At 39.5% G+C, this 21,831-nt stretch overlaps 1 protein-coding gene across 1 annotated transcript in view; it reads right to left on the bottom strand.

The window, feature by feature from the left end:
• Positions 1 to 1,318: 1,318 nt before the first annotated feature.
• Positions 1,319 to 21,831, bottom strand: part of ABCB7 (ATP binding cassette subfamily B member 7) — a 112,487-nt gene continuing 91,974 nt past the window's right edge. The window contains exons 14-16 of the mRNA XM_074277262.1: positions 16,089 to 16,192; positions 13,137 to 13,244; positions 1,319 to 5,268 (exon numbers count right to left, since the gene is read on the bottom strand). Of these exons, the coding sequence (XP_074133363.1) occupies positions 5,056 to 5,268; positions 13,137 to 13,244; positions 16,089 to 16,192 (425 nt within the window). The 3' untranslated portion in view covers positions 1,319 to 5,055. The remainder of the gene's footprint in view (positions 5,269 to 13,136; positions 13,245 to 16,088; positions 16,193 to 21,831) is intronic.

The following is a 21,831-nucleotide window of genomic DNA, read 5'->3' as shown; positions in this document are numbered from 1 at the left end:
GTCTGTCTGTGGTGTTTTGTTCTCACTCACTACACACCGATCCATGGGTTTTTCTTCTAGTCACACCTGGTTTTACTATTTCTCATGTCAGTCATTACTGGTAATATGATATAATCTACTCATACCAAGTGGGTCTAAATAATACCTGACATTCAATATGAGAAATGCAAGCAGATTATTGGGGACTAGGACATAATCTGAAATATAACCAAGTGTTACCTTTAAAACGGAATCATGTGCCCTGTTCTCAGTACAATTCCATGCTGAAAGTGGTCCCTTGTGGAAAATCCTGTATGTAGCTTGCCATCTTGTGTGGTGGGTCTGTTTTTGGAGATAACCTAACCTCCAGTATTTGTTAACTCATTTTCTTTTATTTTCTACAGTTAAGGGCAGCATCTGTAGAGCTTCTTTGTATCATTATCATTAAAAAGATTTTAAACGTGGTAAATGAACCTTTGGAAATAACAGTTGGAGGCTCCTATAATCAGAATCAGAAGAGAAACTGCTCTAGGACCTAATTCCCTCTTCCTCTAAAGGCATGACTTTCTTTGGAAGGCATTTCAGAACACAAGCGAAATACTAGTGATAGGGAACATGGTTCAAGTATGGGTACGTTGGACCACTGAGGTGACAATAGAGGCTATAGGCAATGAGTGAATCACAGATTCAGCTGTTTCATTGAAAAGGATAATAAAAATCAGGAAAATCTTCAGGAAAAGACATGAAACCGGTTGTATGTGAACCATGAAAATAATCCTTTTTCAAATGGCCAAAAAAATTCTCAAACCTGTTTTTAATTAGAATATGCACGCCCTTCCAACTACCTAGCTAATCAAAATGCTAGTCTAATGCTTGATTTGCAGCCAAGACATTACCCTCCCCCTCATCTTTTCTCTTCCCCCCTATCTCCCCCCCTCCCAATTATCAGGACTGAGAAACTGGGGGCAATCGCAACTTACCTTCCACTGATTGGTCATCAAAAATGTGATTGCCTAATACTAACTGAAAGCACTATAATTTGCTATCACTTTACCCACATTACTGAGCACTGCAAACAATTACTTTCTCTCTGAAACAATTCCAAGTTCTCTCCTTTTGCACGGAGCTGTAAGGCCATACTCCCAGAGTGTCTATTTCATTATCTGTATTCTTATTCTGAGTGTGTCACTGACAAAATATCAGCTTTCCCTGTGAATTGCAGAAAGAGTTGTTTCAATAGGACACCCATTTCTATTCAGAAAGATATGTCATTTATTTAGTAATGATTATCTACACAGATTATCATAAACAATAAAACTGTAATAAAGGGTTTCCCTAGGTTTTTTTTTTTTTTTTTTTTTTAATCAACCAGTTTTAGCCAGCTTCTTTGGCTTAATACTGTTCTTTACTGTACAGTTTACAGTCAGTTCTCCATACTGGAATTGGAAAGAGAGGGAACAGGACCTTTAAAAAAAATCATGGAACTTTCACACACATATAAAAGCTTACAATCATGAATTCATAATAGATAATCCTGAGATAAAAGATGTGAAACAAATAGAATTAAAAACAAGTATTGCAAAAATTTCTGCTCAGTGATGCATTGAACAATCAAGAAAGCAGGCAGAAATATATGTGAAAGCCGGCAGGGAGATGGGCAAAGTTTGGGCAAGCTATCCCCAAAACAGAGGAATTGTAGGACCTTTAGATATCCTTGCCTTTTAAAACATGGTGTACTTTGAGGAAGGCTACGTTCAAAAATTGGGTTCTTTCAATAGCTAGAGAAAAAGAAAAAAAACAAAAACTTTATCTGGAGGTATTAGAAAAAATGTGAATTCCTCCAAAGGAAAAGAACATGCATATTATAAATTTACGTCTTTGGGGTGCAAACTTCAAGGCTGGTTTTTGCAATTCTAGCACTTGGATCTGGTTTTCACAGGTCACTCTTACATTTGAGCTGTTCAAGTTTTTCCAAATGAGCTCATTGACTCACCTACCATCAGAAAGGTATCCAGATCAATCCTTTCAGGCTCAGTCCAATGATAAACTAGGACTCCCAAATGGAAGGGGACTGTCCAGAGGTGTACTGGAGATAATCCCCAATGAAACTTCTTTGTTCAAAACTCAGATTCAAAGGCTGCAACATATTCAGAGAAAATATATAAAAAAGCATTTTCTTCTGCAGCCCTGATTTAGAGACAACCCTTCATATGCAGTCCTTTTGCTTGCTTATAGATTCTAATGTAAAATTATCTCACTACGGATCAAATGCCATTTCCTTTGGCATTTACTCTAATTGAAAGATCCAAAGAACCTCTTCTTACACTTTACCTTGAGAAGAGCTTTAATAGCTTCATATTAAACTATCATGATTACCAGCTGGGTTGGAGTCACTGTCCTTGCCCATTCCCCACACAGATAACAAGGGTGATAGAATGGCCCTGGATTTAAGTCCCTGCTCTGACAATGATTGTGTAAAATTGGGCAGTTCACTTCATTTGGGGGGGGGGGGGGAGAGGAAAGGGAGGGTTAAATGACCTGCTCTGGGTCACTCAGGTCTTCCTGACTCCAGAGCTGGTGCTCTCTATCCATTGCACCACCTATAGTTGCCCCCAGTTCACTTCATTTTGAGGGACCTGGAAATTCTCATCAGGGAAAATACTATAGAAGTTGGCTCTGGTAAATCTTTAAGGATTCATTCACTTTGAAAGTTCTAGAATCCAAAGTGGTCATTGTGATACATTGTGCAGATCTCCTTTCCCAATTCTAACATCCTATGAGTTTATGAGAAAAGACATTTTTCATCCAAGTCATGGTTCTGACCCCAGGACAAATGTATTTTTCAGGACACATGCTGAAAACACTGCCCAATTATCCAATGAAAATGCCCATCGGCCTGACTTGTAATGACTCATGATCGTATCTCGACAAGTTTTAGATAACCTCTGGGAGGAAAAAAATCATGATCTACTTACAATATTCGAATAATCCTGGCCCTTCCTTAATCAAGTGTCCTATTTGTATACTGAAAGCTGTTACTCTGAACATTTATGTATGTGTTTCAGAAGGGTTACTTCACTGCTGCTTTCTTGATTATTTAACTGAGTTTTATCTTTATAGGTTCATAAACTTAGAGCTAGAAGGGATCTCCGAGACCATTTCTAGTCCCAGACCCTCATTTTACAGATGAGCAAACTGAGACTCAGGAAGGGAAAGTCATTTGCCACAGATCACACGGGTGGTGAGACGCAGAGGGAAGATCTGAATTCAGGTCCTGTCTTCCAAGCCAGTGCACTGTACATGTTGCTTCCTTTTTCCTCTGACCTAAAGAAAACACCTAGAAGGGACAGCCAAAAGAAAAAAAAGGGACATGGAGCCCCTTACTTCATTTCCAGTAATGTGACAGAATTGTTTAAAAAAAAAAAAAAAAAAGGAATAAACAGGGATTTTATTTCTCAGGATCTTGGCAATGCCTATGGCCGCAGAGGATGTAATGTCTGAATAACATTTTGCAGCGGACTAAGAACTTTTTTCTTATTGCCAAGCAGGTTCCTGCTTCATGCTTTTCTGGTGTCAAAGACTATCCCTTAGAGTACTGGCTTCCAGTTACTCATCTTTCTAGATTTGCTCTGACATAGTAAAATTGGATACTGGACTTCGTTAAGATCCACATCCTTATCTCCTGATTCAATACATATAAATAAGCCCATATGAACTCCCATATTTCCTGTTGCACAAAGCACATTAAAACCTCAAAATAATAACAATTAAAATAGTCTTCTTATTATATACAAGTCTGTGTGAATTCTTCCATACTATAGGAGATCAAAAAGTTTTTCAAATTGAATAATGACCACCCATGAGAATTAAAAGAAGTGCCCAGTAGAAAAGAGGGGCCAGTCATCAACTGACCCAAGTATCAGAAGTGTTTTCTTAATTGTTCCTGGAAGGTAAAAGTGGATTACTACCTTGCTGCCAAGGAAAGTGTAGACACATCTAATTGCTGAGCCAGGAGAGAAGACCTTACCTAGAACCTGAGATTAATGAGCTCTGTTCCTCACCTAATCCTCCCTGGGTTCCTAATAATCCTTAATGATTTTTAAATGGAAGTTGCTTCACTCAAAAACCCCATCTTCCCCCTGTATAATTTCAGATAGGAAAAGAAGAAAACATTTAGAGAAAGAACAAGTTTCAATTTCCTAAAATCTGAATGTTTACTTTCAAATGATGCTGAAATCTCTAAGAATCACCTGCCTACCTGCCAAAATCATGCACTTCAGCCCAGGGCCTCAGTGGAACATCTTCATTGCCAACATCAGTTCAAGGGAGTTTCTCGATCAAAATACTTGAAACAACATAAGGTATGTAGATGTTTTATCGACTAGCACAGTTGACCTATAAAGCACGCCTAGTAATTTGTGGCTTTGAATGTGCTTATTAATTAGTTGTCAGATCAATGCCATATTTCAAAAAGCTAGCTAACTATCTATAAGACATTGTCTTTTTTTTTTCTTTAAAGAGAGAAATTCTTTTCAATCAAAATGTTAACTCAAAGAATTTTAAATACTTTACAGTAATGTGTAAACCCATGTGATTTAGCTGGGTATGGAGATGAACACTTTTTAACAAATCAATCACAGTGGGAGAAGTTACACTAGAATGTAGAGAATAATAAATTGGATTTAGCCCAGTTTTAGAGTGATTAAACAATGGAAAAACCCTGGGAGTGGCTGGTGGTGATTTATCCTCCAGTGGTAAATATTGAAACAAAAGGATATTAGAGAAAAAAGTGAGGTGAATTGCTTGGTTTTGTTTTTGTTTTTTCTGGGGGAGAGGGGAAGTATAGAGAAAAGGAAAATAAAGAGACAGACTGAGAAAGATGGGGAAAGAAAATCCTTTGGACCAAGAACTGATACCTAAGAAAAGAATTTTATAAGAGGGGAATTGAAATTTTCTGTGTTTGCTTCTAAATAAATCAGGAATTCTACATCAGTGCAAATGTGTCATTTGAAGTTTTTTTTTTTTTTTTGTTGGTTTTTTTGTTTTTAAGGAAACAATTAAAATGCCTTGCGAAGTTTAGCAGGAACAGTTTCCACAGCCTTTGACACTGTTGATAATTTCTTCTTGGAGTTTCTTCCTTTCCTCCTCTTTGGATATCTGCTCTTTCTTCTTTTCCCAGTTGGAATTACTATTTGACAGAGGGTTACTTTGAGCGTGCCACATTTCTGAATAGATGCTCCCAGGACTGGCAAGGAGATTCCCGTGAGTCCCCCGCTCAGCTATTTTACCCTAAAACACAAACAAAACAAATTAGGTCAAATTAACTAATAACAACTGAATTTATATACTACTTTTCCTGCTCAGAAGTTTTTAAGACTTCTGGAAAATATCCCCCTTATCATTTTTAAAGTAGAAAAATTGAGGAAGAGAGAGTGATATCCCATGCCAAGTCTCATGGCTACTAGTCCAGAAGAGGGCCAAGTCCTAGGTACCACTTTAATTGAGAAGAAGCATATTCTAAGTGTTATATTCTGATGAATGGATGGGATGAGAAAAAAATTTTAAAAGGTGGAATTTGTACACTTGATCGATAGCTACCCGAATCAAGTCAATTCATTTATAAAATAGGCTCTTCAAACAACTTAAAAATCAAGATTTCCATATGATGATTTATGTCCTTCAGTGTCTGACTGCTGAGTGCTATGTAGACCTGTTACAGATTCCAAATTTTCATCTCTGGTTAATTTGCTTGGTCTTGACAGTCACTGGGCAACATGTCTCGTTTCTTGCTATTCCTGATGCTAAGTGATAAGACTTTTACAGATATGCCTGTATGGAACAAAAGTTTGGGATCTGCTGGGGATCTTTCTGAGTGCATGCTGGGGCACTCTAAAAAAGCATGATTTTATAATACTTTTAAAATTCCTATCTACTCTGAAAAAAATGGTCCATGATCGTTTTTCTCAGTCCAGGAACCACTTCACTGAGATACAAGATTTCATGGATCACAGATCCCCACTGAGTCCTACTCAAGAATACAAAAAACAAAAAGACAGATACAAACGTCATGGGAAGGTGATATTTTATCATGAGTGAGATCAAAGACGCTGTCCTAAATAAATTTAATTTCTGGTAGGAACACAACTACAGTGTTTATAAAACCATAAATTTAAAGCTGCAAAGTACCCTAAATTCATTTGACAGGTAAGGAAACTGAGGCCCAGAAAGGCTGACTTTTCTGCTTAGATAAGAATGTTAAATCAAGATCCTTTAACTCCAAATCCAATGCTTTTCCACATATTATAAGAAACTGGCCCTCAAATCACCTGAAGGTTGCCTGACAGTCAGGGTTCCCCAAAGCTTACTGTAAAGTATGCCCTTCCTAATCAAATGAAGACATTATCATCTTTGCTATTTCAGTCTCTGATATCATCAATCTAGATACTTTCCCTCTCGTGATACAGATTATAACCTCATGTTATAAGTATTCTCATGTTGTCTTCCCAAGTATGTACCGATCTTTTGCATCGCACACACACCAATGGAGCATGAGGCCTACCCACTAGTTATTCTGTACCCTTGTCACATGGCCAGCCTACTTCCTATTCTGGTCAAATACTTCTTTGAAAGGTATCCTTCCCACCACCACTCCTATAGAATTCTTCAATGGTACTCAATCCTATTTCATCTACTATTTTAATTGCTCCCCTCCCTCCACTTAACTGGGGTTAAGTGACTTATCTAGGGTCATGCAACTACTTAAATGTCAAGCCTCTGAGGCTGGATTTGAACTCAAGTCCTCCTGACTCCAGGGCTGGTGCTTTACCCATTTACAGGTCCTGTCCAAAAGGTTCAACTGAATTATAATCATCTGGACAATAGATTTTCTTTAGCTACTTGGTTTTTCCTGGGTAGAAAACTAGCACAAACTCTTTTGAGTGATTAAAAGCCTCATTAGGAGATCCCACAATGTTCCAAGCTTGAGGTAATAAGCGTGATGTTAGAAATCAATAAGCATTTATTAAGCACTCAGTATATGCCAGGCATTGCACTAAGGATTGGGGATACAAAGAAAGACAAAAACTTGGTCCTTAATGCAAGGAATTCACATTCTAACGGACGAGACAACTTGCAAAGTGTCATGTATGTCAAATGGGAGGTCATCTCAGGGAAGCAGTAGCAGTGAGAAAGACTGGAAAAGGCCTCCAAAAAAAGGTGGCTTTTGAATTGAGTATTAAAGTTGGGAAAGCCAGAAGGTGGATATGAGGAAGGAGAACATTGCAGGTATGGAGGACAGCCAGACAAAAGAAGTTGAGAGTGGGCAGATGGATCCTCATTGTGCAAGGAACAGCAAGAGGGCCAGTGTTGCTTCATCTTGGAAAAATATGGGGGAGGGGGGGAATAAACATCCTAGTCCTGTATGGAATTAGTAGGGATATAGTAGGGCTAGAAAAACAAAAAGGACTAAAGCCATGATCGGCTTTAAAAGCCAAGCAGGATTTCCTAGTTGATCCTGATCCTGGAGGCATTAGAAAACTATTGGAGTTTATTAAGTTGGGGTGTGTGTGGGAGACAGATAGAGATAGATATGGTCAGCCCTCTGCCTTAAGTAAGATCCTTTTGGCAACTGAGTGCAGACTGGACTGGAGTGAGGAGAGTTTTAAGGCAGACCCACCGGCAAGAGGTGAACAGGTCCTGCACTAGGTGCCAGCTGTGTGAGTGGAAAGAAGATGTATAAGAGAGAAGTTGCAAAGACAGAAATGACAAAGACTTGTGGCCTATTTACTAGAAACACTGACTAGGTACAATTTTGGAGTCTTTTCACTAAGGAACTCTTTGGCTTGTACCTCCTGGGACTATCTGAATTTGGTTCATTTTCTCCCACCCAAAGTTCCCTTAAGTTTCTCCCTCAAATTGTCATCTATTTACTTATGTAAACATATAAAAATACATATAGAGAGGCTGAGAGATGGTGTAGTGAATGGAGTGCTAGGCCTGGAGTCACAAAAACTGAGTTCAAATCTAGCCCCAATTACAAGCAGTATGACTGAGCAAGTCACTTAACTTCTGTGTCTGTCTCACTTTCCCCCACTGCAAAGTGAGGATACTAATAGCACTTCCTTCACAGGGTTGTTGTGCTCAATACAATCTCTGGCAAATAATGTTTGTTTCCCTTCCTTCCTTCCTTCCGTACATGTTGTACGGAAGTCTGGAAGGAGCCTGGGAGAAGGTAAGCCCTCTGAGGCAGAGGTTTTTCTATTACTAATAGCTAGCATAGTACTTTGTATATGGTGGGTACTTAATAAATATTTGACTTAGCACTGAAGAGGATCTTAAGTCCAGGGGTTGTTAACTTAGGGTTTGGGAACTTGACAAAAAATATATTTTGATAATGATAATAAAATATAATTACTCTCCTCTAATCTTCAGTATTTATTTTATATATTTAAAATATTATTTTTGAGTAATCCACAGGCTTTACAGGCTCTTGCCATAAAAGAGTAAGAGTTCTTGTCCAACAGTCTCATTTAAAACTGCCACCAGCACCACCACCACCATCCACGGTCCCCTCCCCAAAAGACCCCAAGCTGATCCCAGAATAAAGCTTCAGACAGCTTCTCTGGGACTCCTGGGTATCGGCTGAGGGGGGAAAGTTCCCAGCAGGGACTCGACAGAGAATTGAGGGAGCCATGATCCTTGCACCCTCGCTCAACTTCCTTCTCTCTGACCTCCCCTGAACAGGCTCCAGACAATGAAGGGTTTTGGAGCAGATGATATCGAATTCCCCTTCCTGTTCTCAGTGTCTGTTGGCATTCAGGCACCAAGTTTCAAAAAGTATTTAATCAGTCTAGTTACTGAAAGTCACATTAAATCCTAGGGTGGCCCTCAGTATTCTCATCTGCAAAAACGAAGGACTTGGCCTGGATGGTCAGTAAGTGTGGCCACAATCTGGTTCCAAGCCATCATCCCAAACTTATTTCACACAGGCAGGTTCCTATCATATGCTCACTAGACGTTCCAGCAAAAAATGGCTCACTTACTGCTCCCCTCACTATATGCCATCTCAAGCTACATTATCGCCACTCTGGGCCTCAACTTTGTCAGCTGTAAGAGGAAGAGATTATAATGCATGACTTGAGGATCCATTTCAACTCTAAAGTTATAGTTATCTATTTGTTGGTGGGTCATTTCAGTCATGTCCAATTCTTCATGAACCCATTTGGGGTTTTCGGGGAAAAGATACTGGAGTGGTTTGTAATGTCCTACTCTAGCTCATTTTACAGATGAGGACGTTGAGGCAAACAGGGTGAAGTGACATGGCCAGGGTCACACAACTAGGAAGTATGTGAGCCTGGATTTGAACTCAGGAAGATGAGTCTTCCTGATTGTAAGCTCTATCCACTGAGAGACCTAGCTGCCCTATTGTTGTATATGATTTTATTCACTTCAAAAAAAATTTAGTTGGTTTTTCCCCAATGAACAAAAATCTATTTTCCCTCTATCCCAATACCCCTGTGCCTGGAATGCACTCCCTCCATGTCTGCAACTCTTATAATCCTTTAACTTTCCTCAAAGATGAATTTAAATACTCTCTCCTACATAAGGCCTTGAATGCAGAGGCTGTTACATTTTTATCTTCATACCTATCCTCAGGGCCTAGCACACAGTAGGCACACAAAAATTTGTTCAACTTATACCACAGGACCAACACTGTAAAGATAAACAACTTTCAAAGACTTAAGAATTCTGTTCAACATAATAACCAAATACAATTCCAGAAGACCAATGATGAAACATATTCACCTTCTGAAACAAAAGTGCTAAGACTCAGGATGCAGATGGAGACATATTGGGGAACATAGTCAATGCGGGAATCTGTTTTGCTTGATTTTACATATTTATTTCAAGAGTTTTGTTATTCTTTTTGGACCACTTCCTCATTTGTGGGCAGGGTAGTTATGTCATGATGAGAGAGAGAGAAAAAAACATTTTTATTAATTAAAAAAAAAAATCTAAATGTTTCTTGAATTGAATGAAGTCATCTATAACTATAACTTTAGATTTGAAAGGATCTTCAAGTTGTTCACTGGATTACAGTGAATAGGAGAGTGGTGAAATGTCAGACTCAAGATAACACTGGGATCTATGGGTCCTAAATCCCAGTCCAGTGCTCATTCCACTGACTGGCCATGAGTTCAACAGCTACCGTTGTCCCTGTGAGGAATGAACGAGACAGACCTAGCTCTATGCAAGAGCAGCAAAACAGAGGCTTTAATGCATTGGAAATGGGTAAAATAACTGTGGGGCAAGAATCTTTTCTTCACTCAATCTTTACTCTCCAGGCTTCCACTTTGGGATCCTTTAAATTGAAAGGACACTTAGGCACTTCCTTCCAAAGTAAATGTCACTATGATTCCAAGCAGTAAAAGGCACGGAATGAGAGCAGGGACATGATTGCGTCTAACATTCTAAGAACATAGGAGAAAAACATTAGAAAATTTCTGAAAGGACGATACCTCATCAGAGTGTAGAGACCACCCTGGGTTGTCAAAGGCTATGTTCAACCAAACACAAGCTCTGATCTGTGAAGCTGGAAATTAATTCAGTTAAATTCAAACATTTTTTACAGTGCCTACTATGTGCTAGGTACTAAGGATGCAAAGGGAAAAAACCAAAACAAAAACGAAGCTTACTGATGGTAACGTACAAAGAAAACCAAATACAACATAAAACAAAGGAGTTTGGAAAGCAAGGGAGTACAAGTGGGAGAATCAAGAAAGGTACCATGTAAATCATGAAATCTGAGTTATTCTTTGAAGCTTGGAAACTAGGAATTCTAAGAGACAAAGTAGGGAAGGAATACATTTGAGATATGGAGAACCAACCAACCGTGCAAAGGTACAGAGGTGGGAAATGGAATGCTGTCCATGGGCATTTGGACTGAGAGAAGCTATATAGCCTATGTAAAAGGGGATTAATATAACACTTAGGCAAAAAGGAAGAAGATAGGGAGGGCTAGAAATGCTAAGCTGTAGACTTGCTATCTTATCCTGGAGGTAACAGTGAGCAGTTGAAGATCTTTTTTAGTAGGGGAGCGACATGGTCAGATGTGTTTTTAGCAACATCAATTTGGCAGCTGTCTGAAGAATGTGTTAGAGAGGTGAGAAACTGGATGTAGGAAGACCAATTAGGAGGCTATTTCAGTAGTCCTGGTGAGATGCTGTGTAAGGAGAGAGAAGGGGATAAATGGTAAGACATATTGTGGCTATAGAATTGACAAGACTTGTCAACTGCTAGATATGGAGAATGAGGAAGAGGGAAAATTCAACAATGACTCCCAGGTTCTAAAGCTGGTAGTGCCCACCAAAAATAGGTAAGTTTGGAGAAGGGATGGGTTGGAGGAGATATGTAATGTGTCATTTTTTTGGTATGTGATGAGTTTGAAAGGCACCTGAGGGAGAGACTACTAAGTGTGAACCTGCCATTAGTTTGGTTTGCTCTCTGGTTAGGCTGCTTTGCCAAGTGAGGGGTTTTTTTTCAGCCATTTCAACTCAAGAAGGTCAGCAGATTATTTTAGTCTTAACCCTACTATTAACAAACTACTTCTGATTTGTGAAAAACTGCCTCAAAGGGGCAAACTGGAGGGTAAGCCTAAACCTGCTAATCCACACCAACATGATATGTGTAAGAAAGGCGATAACCACATGAATGCACACCACAAGAATATTTAATAAAGGCAACATGTAGTGGACGATATTAGTGTTACTTAAGTAGCAGTAATACCAAAGGGATATTTTTCAAATTTTTAATTTAAAACATTCTAGTACACATCACCTAATAGACCACATAACCCCAAACTGGGGACAGGAAAAGAGTCCATTTTGTAATGAATGATAATACTGTTAGGATCAAACCAATAAAAGGATCTAAGGTCTCAGGTGCACAGATAACGGAAATTGATTGTATATACATATCATGCAACTGAATGCTTCACAGGACATTATATTGATGTGAATAAACCACAGTGGCCTATGGACCCCACCAAGTAATTTGATATATAAAAGGTGAGCAAGAATGCGTCCTCTATCTGTACTCCAGCTTTGAAAATTATAGGGAATTGATGGGTTTATTTGTTTGATATAAGGGGAAAATAACCATTAAAAAAAAAGCTGAAATGGAAGAGAGAAAGTGAGTAATGGTAGAAATAGTCCAATAGTAAGGTTTTTTTCCCCTTCCCTTCCTCCATTTACTTGTTACTCGGGAAGAAGGAGACAAGAGAAATGATAATAATTTCCAAAGGTCACCAATCACAACAGTCTTATGCTGATTTTCAGCACAATTAGATGGCACAATCTTAGAGCAACTCTCTCAAAGGAAATGAAACATGCTGTCACTTTTCCTTCCTTTCCCTTACAATGGCTAGGTTTGAAAATGATCGTGCTACAAGAGGGGTAATTTTCTTTTGGGACATCAAGGGTCTAAGGAAAATATGTAACATGGCAAAAATGCCAAATGCTCAGCAGCAGATTTCACTTAAAGCTGAAGAGGAAATCATTATAACACATTCCCTGTGAAAAATGCTTCTATCATGCCTGCATTTAATGCTGTCCTGTTGTCATTTCTGCCTTCAATACCTCGACACACAACGAGTCCTCATGTTGTTTTCTTTTCTGGGTGCCATTACAAAAACATTAGGGACTGTCAATGTAAGAAAGGAGTACACAGTTCAAACGATCCCAAGGCCACATCAAAAAAAAGGAAATGCTTCTGGCACTTGATTTACTGCCAAAAGAAGACCTCTCAAAATGGAATTTTGTCCTGGTTCAATCCCAAGGAAGGTACTGAGAGGCAGCTTGTTATGGTGGAGAGAGCCTTGGATGTGGCATCAGAGGAGCTGGGCTCCAGTTCCAACTCTGCTACTTCCTACTCATGTGATACTGCCCAAGTACCTTAGTTTCTCTGGGCCTCAGGTTTCTCATCTTAAAACAAAATGAAGAGAATGGGTTGAATGATCTCAAAGATCCCTTCTAGCTCTAAATCTCTCATCTTATGAATTTCACATAGTCTACTAGAATTATTTTTAGCTTATACCTCACCATTAAAACAAATCCAAACGTTCGCAGATGACTAAACTTTGGAAAGTAATAATCTCTCACCTGATCCAGGACAATGATTTCATCTGCATCAATCACTGTTGATAATCTGTGTGCGATGAAAATAGATGTTCTATGTTTCACCATGTCCCTCATGGCACTGAGGATATTCTGTAAATTTGGAAATGGAAAAGAGAAAGAAGATTTAAAGATTAGGTAAACAGAGAGTGTGTGTGTGTGTGTGTGTGTGTGTGTGTGTGTGTGTGTGTGTGTGTGTGTGTGTTTATGTCTGTCTGTCTCACAAATATACACACACATACATCCCTTATATATTTTCTAAAAGATGGTCAGTCCAAGCATTTAATACTGCAATTTAATATTTAACAACTTAGAAAAATGACGAATGTCTCAACTAATCTGTGGATAAGAGTAATCACATAAAAGAAGAAAAGAGGCCCAATCTTGAAGATGACAATAACTCCAAAGATTCAAGGCAGGTAACATTGTTCATAAAAGGATGTGGGTACCAAAGATACTAGACAGAAAGAGAGTTGCTATATTTAAGAGAAATCTTGGGTCAACTGGCAACTGATGATAAAACATTGATGATAAACATCCTGTCTCTCTGTCTTTTTCTCATCTAGTCAATGAGAAGAAGAGAAAAAAGGGAAGTGTGACCCAAAGGACACTGCACAAAAAAGCCAAAAAGGAAGGGGGCTGGGAGTGAGGGTGGGGCCTGGACGGGAGAAAATGATTTCCATGACCCTGAACTAAGCACCAGTAGGAATGGAGACTAGGACATTCTGGTGGTGGTTTTTTGATTTTGTCTTTTTTTTTTTTTTTTTTTTTTTGTCTTTTTAAACACAAGTTCAAACCATTATGATGACTTGATCTTTTTAGAAAATATACTTATAGGGCAGCTAGATGGCACAATGGATAGAGCACTGGCCCTGAAGTCAGGAGGACCTGAGTTCAAATTCGGCCTCAGACAGGTAACACTTCCTAGCTGTGTGGCCCTGGGCAAGTCACTTAACCCCAATTGCCTCAGGAAAAAAAAAAAAAAAAAGAAATAAAAGAAAATACACTGATAGCTTCTGTTTTTCAAGCACAGCTGTGTTGTAGAGAAAGTCACCTGTGTTTGGCACACTTACTCTAAATATGGCAAAGTAAAGGCAAACAGGAAAAATACCTTCCAGATATATGGCCCCCAAGAACCCCAAGAAATATATTACACATTATAAATTCAGGCCTACTCTAGGTGGCTACTCAGAGAAAGGAGTGTTCATTCTGACAGTAGAGGCAACACAAAAAAGCCTAGAACTGCAAATCAAGGATAAAACGATGCTGGCAGATAGTGGGGAAGAAATGGGAAGGAGTGAAAGCAATATGCTTTTAGTGACATGTCTTGTGTTTTACGTCACTGCCCTGGCATCCTTAGTCCCCAGAGTGTTCAGGGTTCTTCACTGAGTTATAATATTCCTTCAGTCTGCTCACTTGCTAATCATGCCTCTTGCACACCTAGCATTTTAAGGCCTGTAAATATGCACTGAGGCAAGCAGTATGAGTAGTATCTGAAGTTCACAGATGAGGAAACTGAGGCTCTATGTAGTCAAGTGGCTCCTCATTGAGGTGAGATTCATACTCAGGTCACCAGCACACTATCCACTATGTCACCTGAGAGATTTAACATTCCTCCCTTCTCAAATACCATCATCGACCTTTTAACAGGGGCTTTCAACAGCAGCAATGACTTAATGGTGAGAATTTCAGAGTAATTGAGAGGAGATATATTCATCTAGGTAGAGAACTCTGGGTACTTTTCATATTATGCTTTGTAGATAGCTAACAGAGTACCTAGGTAGTGCAGAATAGAGCACTGGGCTGAGTTCAAATCTGGCCTCAGACCTTACTAGCTGTGTGATCCTGGACAAGTAAGTGAATTCATCCTGTCTGCCTCAGTTTCCTCAAATGAGCTGGAGAAGGAAATGGCAAGCCACTCTGATATCTCTAACCAAGAAAACCTCAAGTAGGGTCACAGAGAATCAGATGTGACTGAAAATGAGTGAATACCGGGGCAGATGACATGGGTTGATCAGGGGTCACTTGAAAGGCATAACAGAAGCCTGGGTTTAAAAACATATCCTATGACGAAACCAATTCAGGTAAACCGTGGATCCAATTTTGTCCACTGAAAATTGACCTCCTATCCAAAACCCTGTCAAAACACGGTTAGCCAATGGGACCAGTAGCTTGCTCTATCCCTTAACACCAGATGTTCCCATGTATATTAAATAAGAAGCCAGACAAGTGGGGACAATTTGCAAAACAACATTCACCTATTTTCAGTTCTAGATAAGGAGATTAGTTCATGAAATTACTGTTGCTGCTGAGACTTTTGTATTTAATGCAAGGATGTGGTTATGAAGGCTGATGCAGTTGCCGTGGTAGTGTCATGACATTGGTGTCACAACATCCTGATGTTTCACAGCCCTCCCTGTGAAATGAATATAAATTGATAGCAGCACTGCAGGTTACCGTGTACCTGACTTGCATCTTAGTGAGTTGCTCTATGATGAGCAAGAGACTTTCTGGCATGCAGCATGTCACAAGCATTTACATGACTTATTTTAATGAGTGTTAAGTGGCAACCAGACACCTCCATATGAGATGGACAAGAGGCTTCTGCCTCAGTAAGCATCTGAGGCGATTCCAACAGCTTTGGGTGAGGCAGGGTTAGGGCTGCAGCACTGGGTGTCACACAGTTTCAACTGGAGACAAGTTTGCAAATGGACTTGACATTCCTGTGTCTGGCTCGATACAACTTGGAGATCTGGAGACCAGCTCAAGAAAAAAAGGCCTGCCTTAACTCTGCTCAATGGCACCTCCTACTGACCACTTAGACAAGAGTGAGCTCAAAACCCTAAAGGGAGAGAGCTAACTTTATAGAGAGTAACTTCTAAGGGGAAAAAGGTAAAGAACCGGTACGAAGTAAGTCTTTCCGTCCCCCTGATTTACCTCCTCGGTAATAGAGTCTAATGATGACGTAGCCTCGTCATAGAGAATGACAGGGGGGTTCTTCAAAATGGCCCTGGCGATCGCTACTCGCTGCTTTTCTCCACCTGGCAAAACACAACAAAAACCAAAAACACCTTTCAGGATGGGGTAAGGAATACATAGACCACAGCCCCAGTTTTTCTATCCATCACCAGGTGATAACCTCAACATTTCCCAGCCCTCCTGAATTTAGCAGCACTGCTCATTTTTAGTTACAGAATGTAAGTTGTAAGTGTGAGGCACTTAGGGAGTATCTCAATTCGCAGGAATGGAAATTTTAAGATGGGATTTTCTGTTCCAACAAATAAGTAAGAAAGTAGGGAAAGGAGATTACAACTTTGATTTTAGATTACAATGATAGAATAACAAACAGATGAACAGCTTAAGTGTCGTACTGGCAGCCACAAAATAACCAGTGGCAGTATTCCCAGAAATATGTCCATTATATGGTACTTTTTACATTACAGGAGAAACCCTTGAATATATTATAAGAACATGCTAGGGATAAAGAATTGACAAACAGGGAATAGATTAAGTAGGATACCTAGAATTTCAAAAAAATAAAATTTGGAATTTGGAACTTTAATGTTTTAAGGTATAATTGACAATCATAATATAATTAATATAATATTATATAATATATATATATATATAAAATTGTCAGAACAACGAGCTACAGGTTCATTTCCGTTTCTGGAAATAATGCAAAGTAGTCTTTATAAGAGAAGGCTATTTTTCACAATATCCTTAAAGATGAGAGAACTCTATTGAGCATTCCTAGCCATCCCTTTAGAAATTGACAATGGATATAGAATCACATTTTTGGAAATGTGGAAGGGAGATCCAACCTTCTCATTTCACAGACGATAGAAGAAAATTCTGATTCAGAAAATGAATTGCTTAGTTACAGAACTACTTATTACAAGGCCAGGGCTACAATGCTCATCTCCTGACTATTGGCCCAAGACTATTTCCACTATATCATACTAGTATACCTTCCTGCCTATGTACAGCGTACTAAGTGAATTTACTAATTTTTTCTTTTAAGAGAGAAGGGCCAACATTCTGATTAGGTCAAAGATGGAAGTACAGGTGGGAAAAGAGAGTGGTCTGAAAGTGTATTAATGCTAGGAAGTATTCCACAGAAAAATTTCTAGAGTAAGTTCCTAACAAGTTCTTTTACAACTTACCATCTATTCATTTTGTTCCAATCACAACACCTGATCACAGCCTGAGACTACCTGAGGATAACCAACCAGAGTAGCTAAATGAGGGCAGTCCCCACTTAGGCCATCACATACTGTAAACCACAAAAACACATTCTATAAGATGGCTGAATTTCCCTATCTGTTGCTAGATTCCTTGTCGAATGTCTCATGGGCTAGCCCATGTGCTAGCTTGAACCCTTCTCCAGAATTCTTTGTGGCAGCCATATTCTGACTACTCCATGAATCCTTCAATTCATTTTCCTCTTAGAGCCTAGCTTTCTCTTCTCTCGGGAGAAAGGGGGGGGGGGGGAAGCTCCTTATTCCATTATCACTGTTTCCAAGGCTCCTTCTCTCCTGAAACCCTTCTCTTCATTAAGTTAGTTTTTCTAAGTCTTAAATTAATCTCCTCCTCAATGGAAACACTCAAACAAAGGCTAGAGGGAACTCTTGCCTTGCTTGGAAGGCCTAACGAAATAACCTAGAATCATAGGATGTCAGCGCCTGAAAAAACCTTAGAGACCATTTACAACAAATTCCCATTTTTACGCTCTTTTCAACTATTAAGATTCTATGAGCCTAGGAAGGACAAAAGTATAGATTCCTATTTCTCCAAAAAAACAGAAGGGTGAATTTGTCTGAGTTGCATTAAGGCCTACTAGATGTCCAATGGCATGGAAAAGGACATGGTTTTATGCTTTTTGTCCAGAATTGTGATATTCAAGAAACTTTAGAATAATTGTAAGGTAGCAGTATACTAATGGGGAAAAAAAAAAAAAAACAATATAAGAAAGTTGGCAATGCTACACACAGATATCTTTGATGCTCCTTCCACTAATATTCTACTGTGTGCCTCACTGTGATGGAGAGACTAACTTTGGGTTTCTGCAAACAGAGCCAGTGCAGTTCAGATACTGAGACTATAGACTATATGGCTGTTATGTGTGAGGCTCATTACCAGAAGGCTGGCTACTGCATGATGAAGTTTTTCTCCTTCAACAACTCATAAAGCCTAAGACAGGGAAAGGCTGCGATCACACCAATGATCTTTGGAATACCCAAGCTAAGCAGATGACTGTACAGTACCACCCTCATTCTCCTAGAACCAATTCCCTGAAATGGGGGGGGGGGGGGAAGAGAGAAGATTTGGGGAAGACTATAGCTGTTGCATATATAATATCAGGTTTCTTTAAGTATTGCTTGGTTTTGTTGAACTCTTTTTTCTCCTCCTATTGATTTTTTATTATAAGGGATGGTTCTCTGGGAAGGGGGAGGGATAAAGAGGAAACATTGATGATCTAAAAACAAAGATTATCAATAAAAACTAACTTCAAAATGAGACCAAAAAGGCACCTGCCAAATGCCAGACAATCTATATTTAAGAAAATGAAAATGCTTATTTTAGGCAAAGTGCAACCCAGTCAACAGGTTCAGAATCCAAAATTCTCTAACACAGACAAGAAAAAAAAAAATCCACATCCATCTCTCTCATATGTGTGCATATACACATAAACGTATAGATATACATAGAGATTCTCCAACTTAAGGAACAGATTGTGTTTGAAAATTTCATTTTTGAAGCTGCCTATTTGGATATTGGTTCACATTGTCTTTATGGAAATAGTGCTATAAATGGTGATGAGGTTTCCTACATAGTCCACAAAGCTTAATCTATACTGCAATAGCGTGGTACGAACAGTCACTCAACAAGCATTTTATTAAGTAAGCACTCACTCTGTGCCAGACCCTGTGCTAAGTGCGAGGAATTCCACACCCTAAAGGGATACACCTAACTTTACAACGAGTAACTTCTAAGGTGAAAAAGATAAAATTGTTTAGGTGTCAGAAAAATACCAAATCCCCAAACCTACCCTTAAAGAGGTCACATTCTAATGAGTACATGTGTACTAGGGACACACGAGGTATAGATGCAAAGAAACCTTAGAGGGGAAGGCACTAATAGGGTGGGGGCAGAGACAATGTACTGGAAAAGCTCTCATGTAGAAGGCGTAGCTTGAGCGGTGAAGAAAGCCTGGGAAAGGGGGGACAGGGGAAGGGTAATGAGCATTACAGGCAACGTAAAGTGCAAAGAGATGGAGAAACAAAATCTAATGCCCTACAGAAGGAATAGTCAGAAGACCGTAGAGTTGGGCAGGAAGGGTGAGTGTAGGTAAAGTGTAAGAAGAATGGAAAGGTAGAAAAGGGACAAGTCATAAATTATTGTTGCAAGTATTTAGAGATATACATTTTCCTCTAATCACTGCTTTTGCTAAAGAACAAATAACTTTATATTTAATTTTAGAGGTAACAGAAAGGATGGTGTGGAATAGGAAGAGACATAGGGCAAGGAGACTGATTAGCCAGCTACTGCCATAGTCCAAGGCAAAAAGTGCCGAGGTAGAGGCAATAATGAATTGAAGGTGTGGAGTCAAGATGACATTGAGATGGAAAGAGTCTGGGGGATTGGGAGGATGACAGTGCCCTCAACAGTAACAGGGAAGAAGTTTGGAAGAGGAGAAACTTTGGGGAAATGATAATGGGCCTTACTGTGGACACGTTGAACTGATGATGCTCAAAAGGCAGTTGGTGATACAGGACTGTAGCTTAGGAGAGACAACGCTACCAATCTGAGAAGTCTCGGCAGCAAACTAATGGAATCCAAGGAAACTGCTGAGAATAACAAGTGAGATAGCACAGGGGGAGAAGAGATGAGGGCCCAGGACAGATCCTTGGAGGCAACCCACAGTTAGCAGGCATGATATGAATGAAGAAGCAGCAAAAAACCCTGAGAAGGATCAGTAGGAGATTTAGAGCCAGGGAGCCGGAGTTTTGCCACTGGTTCATCGCATGACTATAAGCAAATCACGTCCCTCTCTGGGCCCCAGTTTTCTCCTCTGTAAAATGAAGAGGCTGTGACAGGCTGTTCTACTAGGATTTCTGACAACTTCAGACACCCCAATCCTTTGTAACACAACACTAACTTTAGCTCTGGGTCTTAGGAGCAAGAGGCCATGTGGCAAAGGAAGAAAGCTAGGAAAAGAAAAGTCTTCTCCCCTGTTCCTGGGTGTATAATCATATCTCTAAGGCAAAATCTGGAAAGAAATGGATTTTATCTCTGGAACTCACCTCCCTCCCTCAGTGGCTCTTGCTGGCTTAAGTCTCCAACTACAATAACCTTTCTCAAGTCTGCCTTATGCATAATTTGTTCCTTAAAGGGCATAATAGTCCCCATTTATCTACCTCCCCTTTCCCCTTCTATATACTCAGCTCTTGCTACTCAATCAAAACCCACACTCCGTGAATACTATGTGCAAATGAAGAAACAGTCTCGTGGAGGTTGATTGTTTAGGTGTCAGAAAGAAAACAATCTACTTCCATGAGACTACTTCTTCATTTGCAAAATAGAGATAACAACAATAAAAATGGAAGTATTTAATGTTTGAATGAGATGTTTCATTTTTTAAAATTTGTATTTTAGGAGGCTGCTTATGAAACAACATGGCTCTGCAGCCTAAGTTCCAGCTGTGCCTAAGTTCCAGCTGTATAACAAATGTGGGACACGAAACTGTTTGTATTTTTGTTTTTTGTCCCAGGTTATCTTTGCCTTCTGAATCCAATTCTTTCTGTGCAACAAGAAATTCGATTCTGCACACATATATTGTATCTAGGATATGCTATAACATATTTGACATGTATGGGACTGCCTGCCATCTAGGGGAGGGGGTGAAGGGAAGGAGGGGAAAAATTCGGAAAAGAAGTAAGTGCAAGGGATAATGTTGTAAAAAATTACCCATGCATATATACTGTCACAAAAAAAAAAAAAAAAAAAGTTATAATTATAAAATTAATAAAAAACCCACCAAAAACCAAAAAAAAAACCCCAATGTGGGACATGATGGGACTGTGACCTAGGGAGACAAGCCTATCTAGGGAACCTGCTTCTGGTTTCTTCGGCTCCTTACTCTTCTCCGCTTCTGAGCTCTGAGAGTTTCTACTAGCTCCAGGTCTTTCACAAGGGCTCCGGTGGCAATGGCATTTCCAGTGGGCTACTTCTAAGCACAGAGGCTGCCCGGACCATGATGACAAATGCAATGTTTTCCATCTGATCATCCTTCTCTTCCCCTCTACTCTCTCAGGCAAATAACAAGCTCAGCTTTCCCTTACTGATTATGTAGTTTATAGGTCAATTAAGAGGTAATGACAGGATCATATCATTAACTGACTCATGGCAAGAGGAGGGGGGAGGAGGGAGAGAGGTAAGGGCAAGACAGTTATGAAGAACACAGATATCTAACTTTTTTAAAATGTCAAGTTAATTAGTGTTGGTTTTGTGTTTTTTGGACGGGGAGGTGAGAGTGACCTAAATTCTTGTTTTGAACCCAGTCATATTAACCACCAAAGAGCCAATTAAAGATCGGGGTTGGATGATTTTGTTTTGTGCAGTAAGGAGGCAGGGGGGCAAGGAGGGTAACGATGACAGCACTGACATAAAGAGAATC

The sequence above is a fragment of the Sminthopsis crassicaudata genome, chromosome X (genome assembly GCF_048593235.1).
Source record: "Sminthopsis crassicaudata isolate SCR6 chromosome X, ASM4859323v1, whole genome shotgun sequence".
Taxonomy (NCBI): domain Eukaryota; kingdom Metazoa; phylum Chordata; class Mammalia; order Dasyuromorphia; family Dasyuridae; genus Sminthopsis; species Sminthopsis crassicaudata.
This window is presented reverse-complemented; position numbering and strand designations above follow the sequence as displayed.